Below are 20,660 nucleotides of genomic sequence, written 5' to 3'. Positions count from 1 at the left end.
ATACCAAAACCAGACGAATATGTCACAAAAAAAGAAAACTACAGGCCAATATCACTGATGAACATAGATGCAAAAATCCTCAACAAAACACTAGCAAACAGAATCCAACAGCACATTAAAAAGACCATACACCATGATCAAGTGGGGTTTATTCCAGGAATGCAAGGATTCTTCAATATATGCAAATCAATCAATGTATATACACCATATTAACAAACTGAAGGATAAAAACCATATGATAATCTCAATAGATGCACATAAAGCTGTCAACAAAATTCAACACCCAGGGGCTTCCCTGCTGGCACAGTGGTTAAGAATCCACCTGCCAATGCAGAGGACACGGGTTCAAGCCCTGGTCCAGGAAGATTCCACATGCTGCGGAACACCTAAGCCCGTGCGCCACAACTACTGAGCCTGCGCTCTAGAGCCCTCGAGCCACAACTACTGAGCCCACGTGCCACAACTACTGAAGCCCGTGTGCCTAGAGCCTGTGCTCCACAACAACAGAAGCCACTGTGATGAGAAGCCTGTGCACCACAACGAAGAGTAGCCCCCGCTCGCCACAACTAGAGAAAACCCACGCTCAGCAACGAAGACCCGATGCAGCCAAAAATAAATAAATAAATAAACAGAAATTTATTTAAAAAAAATCCAACACCCATTTATGATAAAAGCTCTCCAGAAAGCAGGCATAGAGGGAACGTACCTCAACATAATAAAGGCCATATATGACAAACCCACAGCCAACATTGTTCTCAATGGTGAAAAACTGAAACCATTTTCCCTAAGATCAGAAACTAGACAAGGTTGCCCACATTCACCACTATTATTCAACATAATTTTGGAAGTTTTAGCCACGGCAATCAGAGAAGAAAAAGAAATAAAAGGAATCCAAATTGGAAAAGAAAAAGTAAAACTGTCACTGTTTGCAGGTGACATGATACTGTACATAGAGAATCCTAAAGATGCTAAGATGCTACCAGAAAACTACTAGAGCTAATCAATGAATTTGGTAAAGTAGCAGGATACAAAATTAATGCACAGAAATCTCTTGCATTCCTATACACTAATGATATCTGAAAGAAATGATATCTGAAATATCTGAAAGAGAAATTAAGGAAACACTCCCATTTACCACTGCAACAAAAAGAATAAATACCTAGGAATAAACCTACCTAAGGAGACAAAAGACCGGTATGCACAAAACTGTAAGACAGTGATAAAAGAAATTAAAGATGATATAAACAGAGAGATATACTATGTTCTTGGATTGGAAGAATCAACATTGTGAAAATGACTATACTACACAAAGCAATCTACAGATTCAAGGCAATCCCTATCAAACTACCATTTTTCACAGAAGTAGAACAAAAAATTTCACAATTTGTATGGAAACACAAAAGACCACAAATAGCCAAAACGATCCTGAGGAAGAAAAATGGAGCAGGAGCACTCAGGTTCCCTGACTTCAGACTATACTACAAAACTACAGTAATCAAGACAGTATGGTACTGGCACAAAAACAGAAATATAGATCAATGGAACAGGATAGAAAGCCCAGAGATAAACCCACGCACATATGGTCACCTTATCTTTGATAAAGGAGGCAAGAATATACAATGGAGAAAAGACAGACTCTTCAATAAGTGGTGCTGGGAAAACTGGACAGCTACATGTAAACGAATGAAATTACAACATTCCCTAATACCATACACAAAAATAAACTCAAAATGGATTAAAGCCCTAAGTGCACAGCCAGAACTATAAAACTCTTAGAGCAAAACATAGGCAGAACACTCTATGACATAAATCACAGCTAGATCCTTTCTGACCCACCTCCTAGAGAAATGGAAATAAAAACAAAAATAAACAAATGGGACCTAATGAAACTTAAAAGCTTTTGCACGGCAAAGGAAACCATAAACAAGATGAAAAGACAACCCTCAGAATGGGAGAAAATATTTGCAAACGAAGCAATGTACAAAGGATTAGTCTCCAAAATATATAAAGAGTTCATGCAGCTCAATATCAAAAAAACAAACAACCCAATCCAAAAATGGGCAGAAGACCTAAATAGACATTTCTCCAAAGAAGACATACAGAGTGCCAACAAACACATGAAAGGATGCTCAACATCACTAATCATTAGAGAAATGCAAATCAAAACTACACTATCACCTCACACCGGTCAGAATGGCCATCATCAAAAAATCTACAAACAATAAATGTTGGAGAGGGTGTGGAGAAAAGGGAACCCTCTTGCAGTGTTGGTGGGAATGTAAATTGATGCAGCCACTATGGAGAACAATATGGAGGTTCCTTAAGAAACTATAAAGAGAACTACCATATGACACAGCAATCCCACTACTGGGCATATACCCTGAGAAAACCATAATTCAAGAAGAGTCATGTACCACAATGTTCATTGCAGCACTATTTACAATAGCCAGGACATGGAAGCAACCTAAATGTCCATCGACAGATGAATGGATAAAGAGGATGTGGCACATATATACAATGGAATATTACTCAGCCATAAAAAGAAACAAAATTGAGTTATTTGTAGTGAGGTGGATGGACCAAGAGTCTGTCATACAGAGTGAAGTAAGTCAGAAAGAGAAAAACAAATACCGTATGCTAACACATATATATGGAATCTAAAAAAAAAAAAAAAAGGTTCTCATGAACCTAGGGGCAGGACAGGAATAAAGACGCAGATGTAGAGAATGGACCTGAGGACACGGGGAGGGGGAAGGGTAAGCTGGGACGAAGTGAGAGAGTGGCATGGACATATATACACTACCAAATTTAAAATAGATAGCTAGTGGGAAGCAGCTGCATAGCACAGGGAGATTAGCTTGGTGCTTTGTGACCACCCAGAGGGGTGGGATAGGGAGGTTGGGAGGGAGACACAAGAGGGAGGGGATATGGGGATATATGTGTACATATAGCTGATTCACTTTGTTATACAGTAGAAACTAACACAACATTGTAAAGCAATTATACTCCAATAAAGATGTTAAAAAAAAAAAAGTCCTGAGAAGGGCCTAAGCTGTCACCTCAGGCTTACCTTTCAAGGTAAGCTCTGGGCAAGCACTGACATGAAGGCTAAGGTAGAGTTGTAAACTGCCTGGATGAGTGCCAAAGCCCTTTGGCAAAGACTGTGAGAATTACAGGTTTCAAACATTTGAAGAAAGCTCTGTCTGATCATTAGCTGGTTACTAAGCTAACTGAACCGAAACTTCAGTGACCACACATGATGAAGAATACAGACTTTACACAATTCAGAAAATCACTAAGCAAGCAAACAAAACAATAAACTCTAGGAAGGGGTGAATCTGACATTCATTTTATTATTTAAAATGTCCAAAAGTTAACCAAAAATTATGAGATGTTAAGAGAAACAAGAAGGTATGATCCATACACAGGAGGAAAAAAAGCAGTCAATAGAAACTATCCCTGAAATCCTGAGGAAAAAGAACAAAGCAGGAGACATGACCCTCCCAGATTTCAGACAATGCTACAAAGCTACGGTAATCAAAACGGCCTGGTATTGGCACAAAAACAGATACATGGATCAATCTAACAGAATAGAGAGCCTAGAAATAAACCCACACACTTACAGTCAATTAATCTTCAACACAAGAGGCAAGAATATATAATGGGAAAAAGCAAGTGGTGTTGGAAAAGTTGGACAGCTGCATGTAAATCAATGAAGTTAGAACACACTCTCACACCATACACATAAATAAACTCAAAACGGCTTAAAGACTTAAACATAAGACATGACACCATAAAACTCCTAGAAGAGAACACAGTCAAAACCTTCTCTGACATAAATCCTACCAATGTTTTCTTAGGTCACTCTCCCCAGGCAACAGAAATAAAAACAAAAATAAACAAATGGGACCTAATCAAACTAACAAGCTTTTGCACAGCCATAAGGAAACCATAAACAAAATGAAAAGACAACCTATGGAATGGGAGAAAATATTTGCAAATGATGAGACTGACAAGGACTTAATTTCCAAAATATACAAACAGCTCATACAACTTAACAACAAAAAAACCAAACAACCCAATCCAAAAATGGGCAGAAGACCTAAATAGACTTTTTTCCAAAGAAGAAATGCCGATGGCCTATTAGGCATATGAAAAGATGCTCAATATCGCTAATTATTAGAGAAATGCAAATCAAAACTATAATGAGGTACCACCTCACACCAGTCAGAATGGCCATCATTAAAAAGTCTACAAATAACAAATGCTGGCGAGGGTGTGGAGAAAAGGAAACCCTCCTACACTGTTGGTGGGAAGGTAAGTTGGTGTAGCCACTATGGAAAACAGTATGGAGGTTCCTCAGAAAATTAAAAAATAGAATTACCATATGATCCAGCAATCCCACTCCTGGGCATGTATCTAGATAAAACTATAATTCAAAATGACACATGCATCCCTACGTTCATAGCAGCACTGTTCACAATAGCCAAGACATGGAAACCATCTAAATGTCCACTGACAGATTAATGGGTAAAGAATATGTGGTACATATATACAGTGGAATACTACTCAGCCGTAAAAAACAACAAAATAATGCCATTAGTGGTTGAGGGTCCGCCTGCCGATGCAGGGGATGCGGGTTCGTGCCCCGGTCTGGGGGGATCCCATGTGCCGCGGAGCGGCTGGGCCCGTGAGCCGTGGCCGCTGGGCCTGCGCGTCCGGAGCCTGTGCTCCGCAACGGGAGAGGCCACGGCGGTGAGAGGCCCGCATACCGCAAAAAGAAAAAAAAAAAAAAAAAAAATGCCATTTGCAGCAGCATGGATGAACCTAGAAATTATCATACTAAGTGAAGTAAATCAGACAAAGACAAACATCACAAAGTCTCACTTATATATGAAATCTAAAATATGACACAAATGAAACTACCTATGAAACAGGAACAGACTCACAGATATAGAGAATAGACTTGTGGTTGCAAAGGCGGAGGGAAGGTGGGGGAGGGATGGAGTGGGAGTTTGGGATTAGCAGATGCAAACTAGTATATACAGAATGGTTAAACAACAAGGACCCACTTATAGCACAGGGAACTATATTCAATATCCTGTGATAAACCATATGGAAAAGAATATGAAAAAGAATGTATATATGTATAACGGAATCACTTTGCTGTACAGCAGAAATCACAATATTGTAAATCAACTATATTTCAATTCTAAAAAAATTTTTTTAAATAAAAATTAAAGAAATTATCCCTGAGGAAGCCCAAATGTTGGACTTACTAGACAAAGGCTTTAAATTAGCTATTTTAAACATGTTCAAAGAACTAAAGGAAATCATGTCTAAAAGAACTAAGGGAAAGTATGGGAAAAATGTCCAAATAGAGATGATTAATAAAGAGATAGAAATTATTTAAAAGACAGAACCAAATAGAAATTCTGCAGTTGAAAAGTACAGTCACCAGAATGAAAAATTCACTAGAGGGGCTCAGCAGCAGATATGAGCAGGCAGAAGAAAGAATCAACATACTTAAATACAGGTCAATTATGATTATCTAGATTGAGGAAAAGAAAGAAAAAATAATGAAGAGCAATGAACAGAACCTCAGAGACCTATGGGATACCACTAAGCATACCAACATATGCATAATGAAAGTCTCAGAAGGAGAAGAAAAAGAAAGACTCTATAATTTTGATGAAATAATAGTGAACTCTCCCCAAATATAATGAAAAACATTAATTTACACATCCAAGAAGCTCAACAAAGTCCAAGTGTAATAAATTCAAAGAGATCCTCACCTAGACATATCATAATCAAACTACTGAAAGCCAAAAAAAGAGAGAATCTTGAAAGCAAAAACAGGGAAGTGACTCCTTACATAAAAGCGATCCTCAATAAGAGTAACAGGTGACTTATCATCAGAAACTGTGGAGGCCAGTAGGCAGTAAGATAACACAATCAAAGCACTGAAAGAAAAAGACTATCAGTCAAGAATTCTATAGCCACCAAAATGTCACTTCAAAAATGAACGAGAGGAATTCCCCTGGTGGTCCAGTGGTTAAGACTCTGCACTTCCACTGCAGGGGGAACTGGTCGGGGAACTAAGATCCCACATGCAGTGTAGCACTGCCAAAAAAAAAAAAAAAAAAAGGTGAAATTAAGGTGTTCCTCACTAAACAAAAACAGAATTTGTCACAACCATACCTTCCCTATATGGAATACTACAAGGAGTCCTTCAGGCTGAAATGAAAGGACACTACACAGTAAATCAAGTCTGCATTAAGAAATAAATAGCACTAGTTAGGGTAACTACACTGGTAAATATGCATTTAACTATGTTGGTACATATAAAAGCATAAATATATTTTTCATGTAACTCTAGTCTTGTCTTTTAAATCATATAGGAGAAAACAAGAAAACATTTTTAATCTTACAGTTCAGTACCTTGAAAAGTACAGTAGTCCAGTACAACAGCTGGCATACAGGGGCTGGCATTGAGTGAACAGGCAAGAAGAGTTACTGACTGGAAGAGGGAGAGGAGGTGGGAGATGGTAGAGCTGAAGGATCACCAGCAATAGGAGACGGAGGGCAAGCTGCAACTTCACTCATGCCTGATGCTGATGGAACACACGTTTGCATCTTTGAAAGTTCAAAACTTGAAAGTTCGTATGTAGGGAACTTACAGTATATAGAAAACGAGCAAAATGGCAGATGCAAATCCTACCTTTTTAGTAATTACATTAATTTTAAATGGATTAAATACTATAATTAAAGCCAGAGACTGGCAGAATGAATTTAAAATATGATCCAACTATATGCTGTCTAATGAGACTCATTTTAGATTCAAAGACACAAATAGATTGAAAGCATAGGGAAGGGAAAAGATATATCAAGAGAGCCCCATGGAAGAAAAAAATATACTATGCAAACAGTACCAAAAGAAAGCCGAAGTGGCTATGTTAAAATCAGACACAATAGATTTTAAGACTCAAAACTGTAACTAGACACAGGACATTTTACAATGATAAAAGGGTCAATCTGTGAAAAAGATATAACAATTAGAAACATGTAAGTATATCTAACAACAAAGTCCTATCTGAAGCAAAACCCAACAATAATAGTTGGAGACTTACATACTCTACATTCAATAATGGTTAAAATAACTAAATAGAAGACCAATAAAGAAACAGAGGACTTGAACCAACTATAAACCAACTAGATCTAACAGACATATAAATAAGACTCCACCTACCAACAGTAGAATACACAGAATATACATTCTTCTTAAATGTACATGGAACATTCTGCAAGATAGACCCATATGTTAGGCCATAAATCAAGTCTCAATAAATTTAAATGGATTAAAATAAAGTTCTCTGATGACAATGGAATGAAATTAGAAATCAAGAAAAGAAGGAAATTTGGCAAATTCACAAATATGTAGAAATTAAATAAGAAACTCCTAAATAATTAATGGGTCAAAGAAAAAATGACCAGGGAAATTAGAAAACAGTTTGAGATAAATGAAAAGGACAACACAAGATCCTAAAGCCTACGGGAAGAAATATTTAGAAGGAAATTCAGAGCTGGAAAAGCTTATTAGAAAGAAGAAAGAACTCAAATCAATAACCTAAACTTCCATGCTAAGAAAGTAGAAAAAGAAGAGCAAATTAAATCCAAAGCAAGCAAAAGGAAGGTAATAATAAAATTAGAGCAGAAATAAATGAATTAGAAAATAGAAAACCTGGAGACAATCGACAAAATCAAATGTTGATTCACTGAAAAGAGTCACAGATTTACATACCTTTAGCTAGACTGACCAAGGAAAAAACAAGACAAGTTACTAAAATCAGAAATGAAATTGGTACTTTGTTACCAACCTTACAGATATAAAAAACGTAAGGGAATACTATGAATAATTGTTTGCCAACAAATTAGACAACCTAGACAAATTGGACAAATTCTTAGAAAGACACAACTACCAAAACTCACCCAAGAAGAAACAGAAAATCTGAATAGGACTAAAACAAGTTAAGCAATTGAATTAGTAATCAAAAAACTTCTCACAAAGAAAAGCCCAGGACTAGAAGGCTTCACTGGTGAACTCTACCAGACATTTAAAGAAAGATTAACACCAGTCCTTCAGAATTAATACCAATCCTTTATAAACTCTTCCAAAAACAGGCGAGGAAAAACTATTTCACAACTTATTCTATGAGGCCAGCCATAATACCAAAACCAGACAAAGACATCACAAGAAAGAAAACTACAGACCAACACTTCTTATGAATATAGTTGTAAAAATTCTCAACAAAATGTTAGCAAACCAAATTCAACATAATATACAAAGGATTATATCCCATGACCAAGTAGGATTTTTCCCAGGAACGCAAAGTTAGTTTAACATATGAAAGTTAAGTGATATAATACATCATGTTAATAGAATAAAGAACAAATAAAAAACCCAAATTTTTATCTCTATAAACACAGATAAAGCATTAGACAAAATACAACATGTGTTTATGATTTTTAAAAACTCAGCAAACTAGGACTAGAAGGGAACTCCCTAACCTGATAAAGTGCACCTATGAAAAACCCATAGCTAACATCGCAGTCAATGGTAAAAGACTGAAAGCTTTCCTTCCCTCAGATCAGAGTTAACACAAGAATGTCTGCTCTTAACACTTCTATTTAACACCATACTACAGATTCTAGCCAGGGCAGTAAGGCAAGAAAAAGAAATGAAAGGCAAACAAGATCAGCATTCTGTGTTCAAGCAACATGAGACGTAAAATTGTTGAGATGGCAATACTCCCAAATTGATTTACACAGTTAATACAAACTCCAGCAAAATCCCAGCAGGCTTTTTTTTGCAGAAATTGGCAAGCTAATACTAAAATTTATATGGAAATAAAGGAACCCAGAATAGCCAAAACAAATTTCTAAAGAAGAGAAAAGCTGGAAGACGCACACTTCCCAATCTCAAAACTTACTACAAAACCAGGGGTAATTTAGACTGCACCAGCATAAAGACAGACATACAGATCAATGGAATAGAACTGAGAGTCCAGAAATAAATCCATATATCTACACTCAATGGACTTTTAAAAAGACATTATTTTTAGAGCAGTTTTAGGTTCAAGGCTAAAAGGGGCTGGAATTGTTATTTCCGTTCCTCCACGCAGGAGGCTAGCACCTTCTGGAGCTGGGTTTTTCCTTCCCTCAGGTCAGTCAAGCTCTGGCTAAACAGTTTCTCCTGAGGGCAGACCTTGTTAATAACAGAGCGTTCTGGCCCCGCTCCCCCTTCCCCTCCCTGACAGTCACTGTGAGGACCTGGTACAACTAGGGGTAAAACTCACAAAAGTGTGGGGGGCCCCTGTGGCTGGGTCCCCCGGAGTTTCTCTCGTGGATCTGCCCACACTGAGCCTTGTCAGTCACAGTTCCGGTTTCTCTGTCCAGCACTGCGTCCTGCAGAGGCGTCAGCTCGGCTCTGGGAAGCTGTCGCCCTCTCTAGTCATCTCTTGGTCTCTCCAGAGAGAGACAGCACATTGCCCTGGGACCTCACTTCTCTGTCAGATCTAAGAAGAGTTGTTGATTTTCGGTTTGTTCAGCTTTTTACTTGTTAGGATGGAGTGGTGACTTCCAAGTTTCTTACCCGTTGTACTGGAAACTGACTACATTGTAATTTTAAGAGTTGCGTATTAACCTCTCCTATAGATGTCCCATAAATTATTTAACGAGTCTTGTTTTCATGGACCTTGGTTTGCTTCCCACCACCTACCCTTCCAAACCATGTGCAATAATTATCCCTGAGTGTATGACTCTCTGCACACGTGAGTAGGACAGCCTCCTAGAACAGAAGTTGCTCCATCAAGACTACCTTATACGATACTACTGTCCAAAGAGGTCATTGTGTCATTATTAAGAATGTTTCATTATACCACATGGTTTAAACAGCAAAATTATATTAATCAACATTCTGATTCATCAGTATAAACAGTATTTGTGACATAATATGTGACCTATTATCAGTAACAAAGAAGTCTTAAAACAGGCGAAAATCACCAATTACCACTACCCTAATCTAACAACTACTTTCATTTTTCCTGTACTCAAACAAAAAGTTATTTAAATAGATGGCTCCAAGTGATGGGTTACTGTGGAGAGCTTCACTAGTGAATTCTACCAAACATTCAAAGAAGCATACATACCAATCCTTCTCAAACTTTTCCAAAAAAACAGAAAGGGAGGTAACTCTTCCAAACTCATTTTATGAGGCCAGTATTACCCTGATGCTAAAACCAGACAAAGATGCCACAAGAAAAGAAAATTACAGGCCAATATTCTTGAACAACATAGATGCAAAACTCCTAAAAAATATTAGCAAACTGAATTCGACAATGTATTTTTTTTTTTGGCTGTGCCACACGGCTTGTGGAATCTTAGTTCCCTGACTAGGGCTTAAACCCAGGCCACGGCAGTGAAAGCACCAAGTCCTAACCACTGGACCACCAGGGAATTTCTGACAATATATTAAAAGGCTCATATACCACAATCAAGGGGAATTTATTCCAGGGGTACAAGGATGGTTCAATATCTGCAAATCTGTAAATGTGATATACCACATTAAGAAAATGAAGGATAAATATCATATGATCATTTCAATAGATGTAGAAAAAATATTTGACAAAATTCAACATCCATTTATGATAAAAGTATCAATAAAGCAGGTATAGAGAGAACACACCTCGACATAATAAAATCCATATAGGGCAAGCCCATAGCTAACATCATACTCAATGGTGAAAATGAAAGCGCTTCCTCTAAGATCAGGAACAAGACAAGGATTCCCACTCTTGCCATTTTTATTCCATATAGTATTGGAAGTCTTAGCCAGTGCAATTAGGCAAGAAAAAGGAATAAAAGGCATCCACACTGGAAAGGAACAAGTAAAACTGTCACTATTCGCATATGATATGTATTATATATAGAAAACCCTTAAAGACTCAATCAAAAAACTGTTAGAACTAATAAACCAATTCAGTAAAGTTACAGAAAACAAAATCAATATGCAAAAATGTTGAGTTTCTATACATGAATAATGAAATATCAGAAAGGGAAATTAACAATCCCATTCATAACTGCATAAGAAATACCTACGAATAAATATAACCAAGGAAGTGAAAGATTATATATTAAAAACTGTAAGACATTAATGAAAAAAATTGAAGAAGACACAAATAAATGGAAAGATATTCTGTGCTCATGGATTAGAAGAATTAATATTGTTAAAATGTCCATACTACTCAAAGCAATCTACAGATTCAATGTAATCCCTATTAAAATTCCAATGAAATTTTTCACAGAAACAAAACAATCTTAAAATTTGTATGGAAATGCAAAAGGCTCAAATAACCAAAGCAATCTTGAGAAAGAAGAGCAAAGCTGGAGGCATCATGCTCTTTTATTTTGAAATATATTACAAAGCTACAGTAATTACAACAGTATGGTATTGGCATAAAAACAGACACATAGATCAGTGGAACAGAATAGAGACTGCAGAAATAAACCCACACATATGGTCAATTAATTTACAATAAAGGAGCCAAGAATATACAGTAGAAAAAAAAGTCTCTTCAATAAATGGTGCTGGGAAAACTAGACAGCCACATGCAAAAGAATGAAACTAGATCACCATCTAACACCACATACAAAAATTAACTCAAAATGAATTAAAGACTTGAATGTTTTACTAAATCATAAAACTCCTAAAAGAAAACATAGGAGGTAAACTCCTTGACATAAGTCCTTGGCTATGATTTTTTAATCTGATACCAGAAGTAAATGCAACAAAAGCAAAAATAAACAAGTGAGACCAGATCAAACTAAAAAGCTTCTGCACAGAAAAGGAAACCATCAACAAAAAGGCAACCTACTGAATGGCAGGAAAGATTTGCAAATGATATATCTGATAAGGGGCTAATATCCAAAATATATAAAGAACTCATACAACTCAAGAGCAAAAAATTATCTGATTAAAAAATGGGCAGAAAAATCTGAATAGACATTTTTCCAAAGAAGACAGAGATGGCCAAAAAGTACATGAAAACATGCTCAACTTCACTAATCATCAAGGAAATGCAACTCAAAACCACAATTAGATATCACCTCACACGTTAGAATGACTATTATCAAAAAACAAGAAATAATAAGTGTTGATGAGTAGGTGGAGAAAAGGGAACCCTTGTGCACTGTTGGTGGGAATGTAAACAGGTGCAGCCACTATGAAAACAGTACAGAGACTCCTCAAAAAATTAAAAATAGAACTACCATATGAGTCAGCAATTCCACTTCTGGGTATTTAACTGAATAAAATGAAAACACTATCTTGAAAAGATATCTGCACCCCGATGTACACTACAGCATTATTTACAACAGCCAAGATATGGAAGCAATCTAAGTGTCCAATGATGGCTGAATGGATAAAGAAGTGGTAAAAATATACAATGGCATATTATTCAGCTATGAAAAAGAAAATCCTGCCATCTGCAACACCATGGATGGACTTTGAAGCATTATACTAAGTGAAATAAGTCACACAAATACCATATGATCTCTCTTACATTTGGAATCTAAAACAAACAAACACAAACCAGGTTCACAGATACAGAGAACAGACTGATGATTGTCAGAGGTTGGGGGTGGGGGATGAAAGAAATGGGTAAAACTTTTTTTAGTTTAAATAAATTGAAAACATATTGGGAGCTGGGGAAAGTGATAGCAAAGCAAATGAATACAGTTGAAAATATTTTTAAAATCAGGAGTTCATCTTTACTGGCGGAAAGGGGAGAGGACATGCTGATGGAGCCAGCAGCAAGTTAAGAACTACTGTAATGGTGTCTCAGTTAATAATAACTGCTTACAGCTTTCAAAGCAGGTGGATCTTGAACATTATTGTACTTTGAAAAATATATTTATGTTATACTTCATGTTTTGCAGAATACTGCGGTAATTTTATTTTTTCTTATTATTTTTCCCCCACAGATGAGGGAATTGGTAAGTATCAAGATAAATGCAGAATGGAAAAATGGAGCTGTCAAACCCAATTTCCAGCTTTTCACACAGTACAATTACTGCTCTTAGTTTCTACGTAAACAAGTTCTTAAGTCACATTGAGAAGATTTCCAAAAATCCCTTAATAAAAATTTACGTATAACAATCCTGAAGGAATTATTTTACTTTATTGTGTGTTATAAACTGAATTGTGCCCCCCCCCCAAATTCTTATGCTGGAGCCCTCCCCCAATGTGACTATATTTGGAAATGGGGCTTGGAAGGAGGTAACTAAGGTTCAGTGAGGTCTATTGATCCAACAGACTGATGTCCTTAGAAGAGGAAAAGACCCGAGATCTGCCTCTCTCCACACACATGCACAGAGAAAAGGACACACGAGGACCCAGAGAGGGAGGACAGTCGTCTGCAAACCAAAGAGAGCTCTCACCAGAAACCACCCCAGCTAGCACCTAGATCTTAAGACGTCCAGTCCCCCAAAGCGTGAGAAGATAAATTTGTTGTTTAAGCTACCCAGAATGTGCTATTTTGTTATGGCAGCCCAGGCCGACTAAGACACCATGACAATGTGATTTTTAACTCTTCATTTTGCCAATGGGTTAGATTCAAGACTCAACCAAATTTTCACAAATGAGGCCAAGAGGAGATGTTACTGGCCACTAAATCCAACAGAGGTTAGAACTACCTAAATTTTTAAATGGGTCCATTAAATTCAGGCTTCAAAGGTATGTCCTGTAAGTTATTCTGTATTATAATCACGCTAAAATCATTTATTATGAGTTGCTACCACCAAGGGCTTTACTTCTCGTTTCCTAATTGGTAGGTAGCCTCTCTGTCCCCACTGCCATAGATAAGTGGTAGAAAGCCAGGGACACCCTCATACAGCCACCCCAGTGGAGAAGGAAGATGGCTGACGACAGTGACAGTGGGGACAGAGGCAAGAGGATCACTGAACACGTGCCAAGCACTTACCAGGTGTCAAGCAGACTTCTATTCATTACCTTTTTAAACCCTCAAATCAACCACTGTTATTATACTCACTCCAGCAAGACTTAAAAGGTCGGACAATTTGCTCTCGGTCACAGGATCCAAACCCAAATACGAGGATTCCAGTGCCCATCTCTTATGCCACAATACTCAAAACTGAATGAGTTAAACTCAAACTGTGTTACTAAACCACAGCTTTTTTTGAAAAAAAAAATCCCCAATAATGAATCTGAAGTGTATGTCTAATTTCTTACTCAATTCAACCAGCGCAAAATCAGATCTCACTTGATTCAGCTGGACTATTATACCACTAAGGGAGACCATTTCACTCTCTCCCAAGGTTAGGTGAAAATGCAGCATCTAAATGAATAACTGAAATATTTCACATGATATGGCTAGGCTGTTTTTATTTGACCAGGAATTTCTCCCAACTTTCGAGGAGCATTTCACCCATACTACCTTGGAAGGCAGTGTAGCAAGATGGCTAATAACATGGACGCTGAAGCCACATGGTCTGGGTTTGAATTTGGGCTCTGCCTAGCAGTGTAGTCTTGGGTAAGTTAACCAACCTCTTTGAGCCTTCCTCTAAAATGAGGATATGACAGTATCTACTTCCAGGATTGCTGACAGGATTAAATGAGTTGATGAATATGAAGTGCTTAATGCTGCCCGTGACAAAATACGTGTGCAGTCACTGTTCCCCATTGTTAATATTAGGATTAGAAGCAGAAGTAACAAGCTGCACAGTCATTCTCCACGTGACCCTTGCAGGGAGGTTTACAACAGTGGAAGTGGAACTCCCCAACCAGCCTTTAGCCCTGTGATGGAATTTTCTGGTCCTCCACATTCTCTAGCCCTGGCAGAGTATAACCTTTCTGTGAAGTATCCAGCTCACTTCTGCTTTTAGTAGAACATATTTCACAGTGTAACAGTTCAAAGAAACTTCACAAATCCCACCTCAAGGTTTATGCTCTCATTCACAAATGCCATCTCCACCTCTCCTGGGTGCATATGTTTTGATGTGTCTTTATGTGTATGCTCTAGTCACTGCTGATACAAAAAAGCTGGGCAACAAGAAGAACATGCCTAGAGACCAATGGAACGAGGGTTCACCCCAAAATCAAAAATGGCAACGTATAATAGACGAGAAGGATTACTATATTATAGTAAAATTTGTGAGGAGTCAAATGGGGACCGGAACTTTATCTTTTCTGTCTATTAACAACAACAACATAAGAGTTTACTAAGTAGACTAATATTAGAAACAAGCTTGGGGGATGAAGAGATCAATGATTACTTCTCTTCAGAGAACACATGACTCTGAAGAGCAGCCACTGGATGCATGAAACCACTGGACTACTATTATAAAACCGAGCTTAAGTTCTACATTGAAAAAATAGACAATTACTACCTGATCCTTCTTAATAGCGCATCCAAGCTGCTGCTTCTGGTTGAAAGTTGCACAACCACTTTTTAAAGCTATCTTTTCATAACTCAGAATTATCATTAATTTGACAGCTCCTCTCCCCTTCATTGGCGTTCTCCCCCTCAATGGCCACCCCAACTCAGGCCTTCGGTTCATTCCTTGCGTCTGAATGAACCCTGGTTTTCTCGCCCCATGAGCTCCTTCCTCCAAGGCATCCTGCACAGCACTGCCAGCCCTGCCTTCCTGCGCCTGTGATGTAACTGCTCTGAGCCCCAGTCCTTGCTTCACCTGCCCCATCATGCACGTGCACACACACTGACTCCAGGGGGAAATTTTTAATCCTCGAGCCTTGGACTGAGTTCCACGATGCCCCTTTCCAAGCTCTTTTTCTCCCACTTCCCTGCAAGAATGTTCCCCTTTAGCCAGACTGATGGCTTCCCGCTGGGCTTCCTGCTTCCACTCCTTCACTCACAACATCTTCAGACCCAAGAATGTCTATCGAATACTCAGCGACTGGCACCCTCCCCACCCTTCACCCCAGCTCATACACCACCTTCTCCCCTAGGCCATGGAGGACTCAGTGCAGAGGAAGCAAACTTTCTTTCTCCATGTAGCTGGGACTCAGCACACACTATCCCAGCCCTCAGAAAGAACATCGCTTTGTGGGAAGTGCCTCGAGGCAAGCATCGTGGCATTCCTAGAGGGACCTGCTGCAGCTTCTCAAACAGCACTCACTCAACAAAGATCTGCTGAATTCAACCACCGTGCTCAGGCCAGTCCCTGGAGACCAGCGCTCCGGGCACAGAGACTAACTCATGTGACTGCTGAAAGATAAAACATACCCCATACGGTAAGGAATTGTTCTGGTTTAGTGTATAATAAGTGTTAACTAATTCAGGGTTCTGCTGAAATATTTCTACCTTTTAATTGATAGAATATCAATGGGAAATTGAAAAAGGCAAGCTATGTCTCAAAATGTTACCTAGTTGAGTCTTACATACAGTCAATAGTCAAAGCTTTTAAGGAGATGACACATTCCAGTAAAAAGGAAACACTTCTAATTATTCTATGTAACATTTTAAGGAGTTGTCAGCTATACGTCTCTTGCCCTAATTTTAAATATGACTTAAAAGGAAACTATATAACTATATGTAAGGTAAGGAATCAGTAGTGCAAATATAAAAAAAAGTCTCCCGTTTTACTTAAGTACCATTGACACTGTCATACTAACAAGGTGTCTATAAGGAACAGCACAGAAAGAACAAACTGGATTATAGATTAAAAAACACATCAATTATTTCATGACCAAATGTCAAACAGAAAACCTGCCTGAATGTCTCAGAAGTCTATCACATCATACCACATTTGGTATACCTCTAATGGCAGAGAAATCATTTATCATTAAAGGCCTTTTTATATAGGTCAGGGTTGCTGGGGCTTGGTGTTTTGTATCTTACAGTTTAAAGAAGGCTCTAAAGTTCTAGGTTTTTTAACTTTTTAATCTCTGGGAAGGAAAACTAAAACTTCCTATAAACTCAGATTAATGCCTGTTAATGCACGGAAAAAAGAAAAACTAAAACCTTGCTCCTACTATAAAAACAAAATAGTGTGGCCTCTGTTTCTTTTCTGATAAGAGTCTTAAATACCAAACAGTTAACTGCATAATAACATTTACTGGCAGCCCAGCAGCCTGCTTAGCAGATATATAAAACAGGTAAAAGGAGAAAAAGTTAATTTCTTGGCTGAATGATTCCATCGGTAGCTATAGGGCAAACCTGAAAGTCTTTTAGTAAAGTAGCAGTTGATTCTTCTATCAATCTGTAGCACACATACTCTTCCAAGGAAAGCATTAAATATGAAAATCATATCCCGTTATCATCTGTTTCCAGCTTTCAGCCCAGTAAGCTTTTCTTAATGAATGCTGCAGCCTAAGGAGGAAGCACGCTGTTGGCTTCTCTGAATAATGGAGTGATGCTCCCATTTTTGCTTATTACAATATCGACTGGCTGAGGGGGTTTCACACATAGTCACAAGTGACTACTCTTGCCAGCATGCTCCAAGTTATTACAAGATGTTTTTAGACATTTCATCTAAAAGAGCTTTACTGCTTTTAGTGAAGAAAACATCTATGGTCTTGAGCAGAATCATTTATATGGAGATAGGCGGGAGGATTAGAAGCCTGCATTACGGCAGATACATAGCAGAATTTATTTAAGTATTCCTTGCCATTCTTTTTTGTCTGTTGCTGAGATATGCAATCCTTTCTTTCCACTTTATCTATGAAAAGGTTAAAATGTACAAAATTATGTATACAAAGAAAAGAAGCAAAATGCCACATTTCATTTACTTCTCATTTAAAACATTTCTGGAACTAAGAAAAAGGCAGCTACAAAGCATTATTTAGAAAAACAAAATTTCACCTACTAACAACACTGAGGTTTTCTTTGGAATCTCTCTCTTACAGCCACAGTGACTGCCTTTCAGCAAATTTAATTGAATTATACATTAAAGCAATACTCTATAAGCAAATGTCTTTAAATAATCACTTAAAGTTTAATCAAAAAGATCTTTGTAATAAGATGATTTTATTTACAACAGTATCCTAAAAGATGAACACGCCAAAAATCCTCTGTTAACAGAAGTTTATCATTTTAATTTATTACCTTTTCTCTGTCTTCATCTTTCAGTTCACCTTTTTTTCCCAGGCTATCTTTTGAGAGTAGATGCATCTTCTTAATTTGAGTCTCATATTCAATCTAAATATAAACAAAGTTTGATTTTGTGGAGGATATTATTACAACTAGCGCCTATTTATATTTTTCAGACTTTACAGCATAAAAGGAACAGTAAAGAGAAAGTAAAAACTGATACTGCTGAGAAATTCAATTTATCTTAGAAAACAGACAATTTCACAAACAACACATCAAAAGCTGAATTCTATAAAATGTTACATGTTTTAAATAAAATAACATTTGATGGATTTTCACTTAGTCCTTCATCAATCTAGGAAATAAAACCTGGATATATTAAGCTATCATGAAAAATCCAGTTACTTTATCATGAAAGTTACACATTTGATGGTGCTTCTTCTGAAAAGTTCTGTCCTAAAAAAAGGAAGAGAAAGCAATCCTACTGATTTCTTATCTGTATGGTATCCACGTAATATCATGGTCCTACTTGTCATAGCAACTGAGTATATTATTTGCTAGATCATCAATTGGAAACGAACTCCATTTTTTTTTTTTTTTTTTGCGGTACGCGGGCCTCTCACTGCTGTGGCCTCTCCCGTTGCGGAGCACAGGCTCCGGACGCGCAGGCTCAGCGGCCATGGTTCACAGGCCCAGCCGCTCCGCGGCATGTGGGATCTTCCTGGACTGGAGCATGAATCCATGTCCCCTGCAAACTCCATTTTTTATGGATACAAATACACTGTAGATGTCAATGATCAGCACCATAGGCATCAAGTTTGCTCTCGTGCTAATAACTCATAAAGATGTCTGTGTCATTACCACACTATAATTGATGAAAGTGATTCCATCATAAAATGACTTTTTCTTAAAAGCAACGCATAAAAAGCACTTTGATTCATATGTTAGTAAGTAAAGCCTTAAAAAGTCTCTGCTTGTGGTCCATCACAGATAAGTATCAGAACATTTTCTAAATGAGGCAGTGATGTACTGCAATTGGAAACACACCTATAAGATAACCAAATTAGAGAACTGTTTTCTTAGTTCTCAGTCTGAACATAAAATAGGCCCGAACTTTTGTTCTGACACACAAAAAGTGAACAGACAATAATAACCAAAATTGACTTGTCTCCCTCAAACTATCTTAAAAGGTATTATATGCTGCCCCATTTTTAATATGTTAAGCAGGGATTTCTTTTTTCTCTATCAAAATGCTATTAACACAGCAGATTGGCAGTAATGACATAAATAGAGACCTAATTAAATCAAAGTTTCATAAGGCCAGTAAAAATGACAAAACAAGCCAAGAAAAGATAAAGAAGGCAATTAAGAAAATACAATTTACATCTCTCTGTTCTATATCTACTCCTTTGAACTCAACAGATATTTAATTTTTAACCCCAAGAGCTTTAAATAGGCACACTCTACAAATTCCAAGAGAAAATACCTTTAAAAAGACATGAGGGGTGATTTACAAAATAGACAAACAAAATAAACAGAGGTTTATTAAGTAATAAACCTTAAGCAAAAATTCTTTGTTCCTGTGGCTACAAATGTCTTCTTATGCTCTTTGAGATCAGTTATAAACATGCAACAGGCACTGTACCTGATTTCCTCATTATGGGATCATTTTAGAGCCACAACTCCAAAAGACAGAGCATTTTCTCATGGAAATATAAGAGTATTATTCAATTCATTTTACTGAGGAAAAAAGTGCTAACTGCTTCAGGACTTCATAAAGAACAGCAGGGAAAGTATCTTCAAGAGTCCAATGCAGGGTGACCTCCCTGGTGATCCAGTGGTTGAGAATCTGTCTTGCAATACAGGGGACGCTGGTTTGATCCCTGGTGGGGCAACTAAGATCCCATATGCCGTGGGGCAACTAAGCCTGAGCACCACAACTACTGAGCCCTTGCACGCTGAAGCCCGCACGCCACAGCTAGAGAGAAGCCCACTCACCGCAATGAAGAGCCACGTGCTGCAAAAAAAAATTAAAAAGAAGAGTCCAATGCAGATTGTTCTCAGTGCATCTGAAACATCTGAACTGTAGTTACTCTTCCAAATTAATGATGCAAATAAACATTGTACAATGTACTTGAAATTTTACAAGTTACTATGATAAATTGATAATCGACACAAACTGTAACTCTGCATGACCTAGGACCGTGGGTTTGTACCTACAACTGTCTTTGCTCTCCTTCTTTGCCTTTTATTTACATACACAGTACTTGGTTATTATACACCCAATCCATCTCCTGAACACTGGAGAGCAGGGACTCTCAACCCACAGGGCTCCCCAGTTCTACTTCCTCCTTTATCTGCATTTAAACAAAGGGTTATACTATGTTTAAAAGGTTTTTTTTTTTAAGTTTGGGAAACATTGCACAGATGTATCTCTCCAAGATTTTCCAGCTAAAAATGCCTGATGAAGCAGTAGAACACGTGTCCTCATGCACATCTATTTCTCTGACCATCAGTCTTTCACGTCTTTTT

At 37.7% G+C, this 20,660-nt stretch overlaps 1 protein-coding gene across 4 annotated transcripts in view; it reads right to left on the bottom strand.

The window, feature by feature from the left end:
* The window catches only part of KIZ (kizuna centrosomal protein), a 112,976-nt gene that overhangs the window by 76,968 nt on the left and 15,348 nt on the right, over window positions 1-20,660 (bottom strand). For all 4 annotated transcript variants that reach the window (XM_082645290.1, XM_082645292.1, XM_082645291.1 and 1 more), the window contains one exon: window positions 18,144-18,236. In XM_082645290.1, the coding sequence (XP_082501416.1) occupies window positions 18,144-18,236 (93 nt within the window). The remainder of the gene's footprint in view (window positions 1-18,143; window positions 18,237-20,660) is intronic.

The sequence above is a fragment of the Mesoplodon mirus genome, assembly GCF_964341445.2.
Source record: "Mesoplodon mirus genome assembly, chromosome: 15".
NCBI lineage: Eukaryota > Metazoa > Chordata > Mammalia > Artiodactyla > Ziphiidae > Mesoplodon > Mesoplodon mirus.
This window is presented reverse-complemented; position numbering and strand designations above follow the sequence as displayed.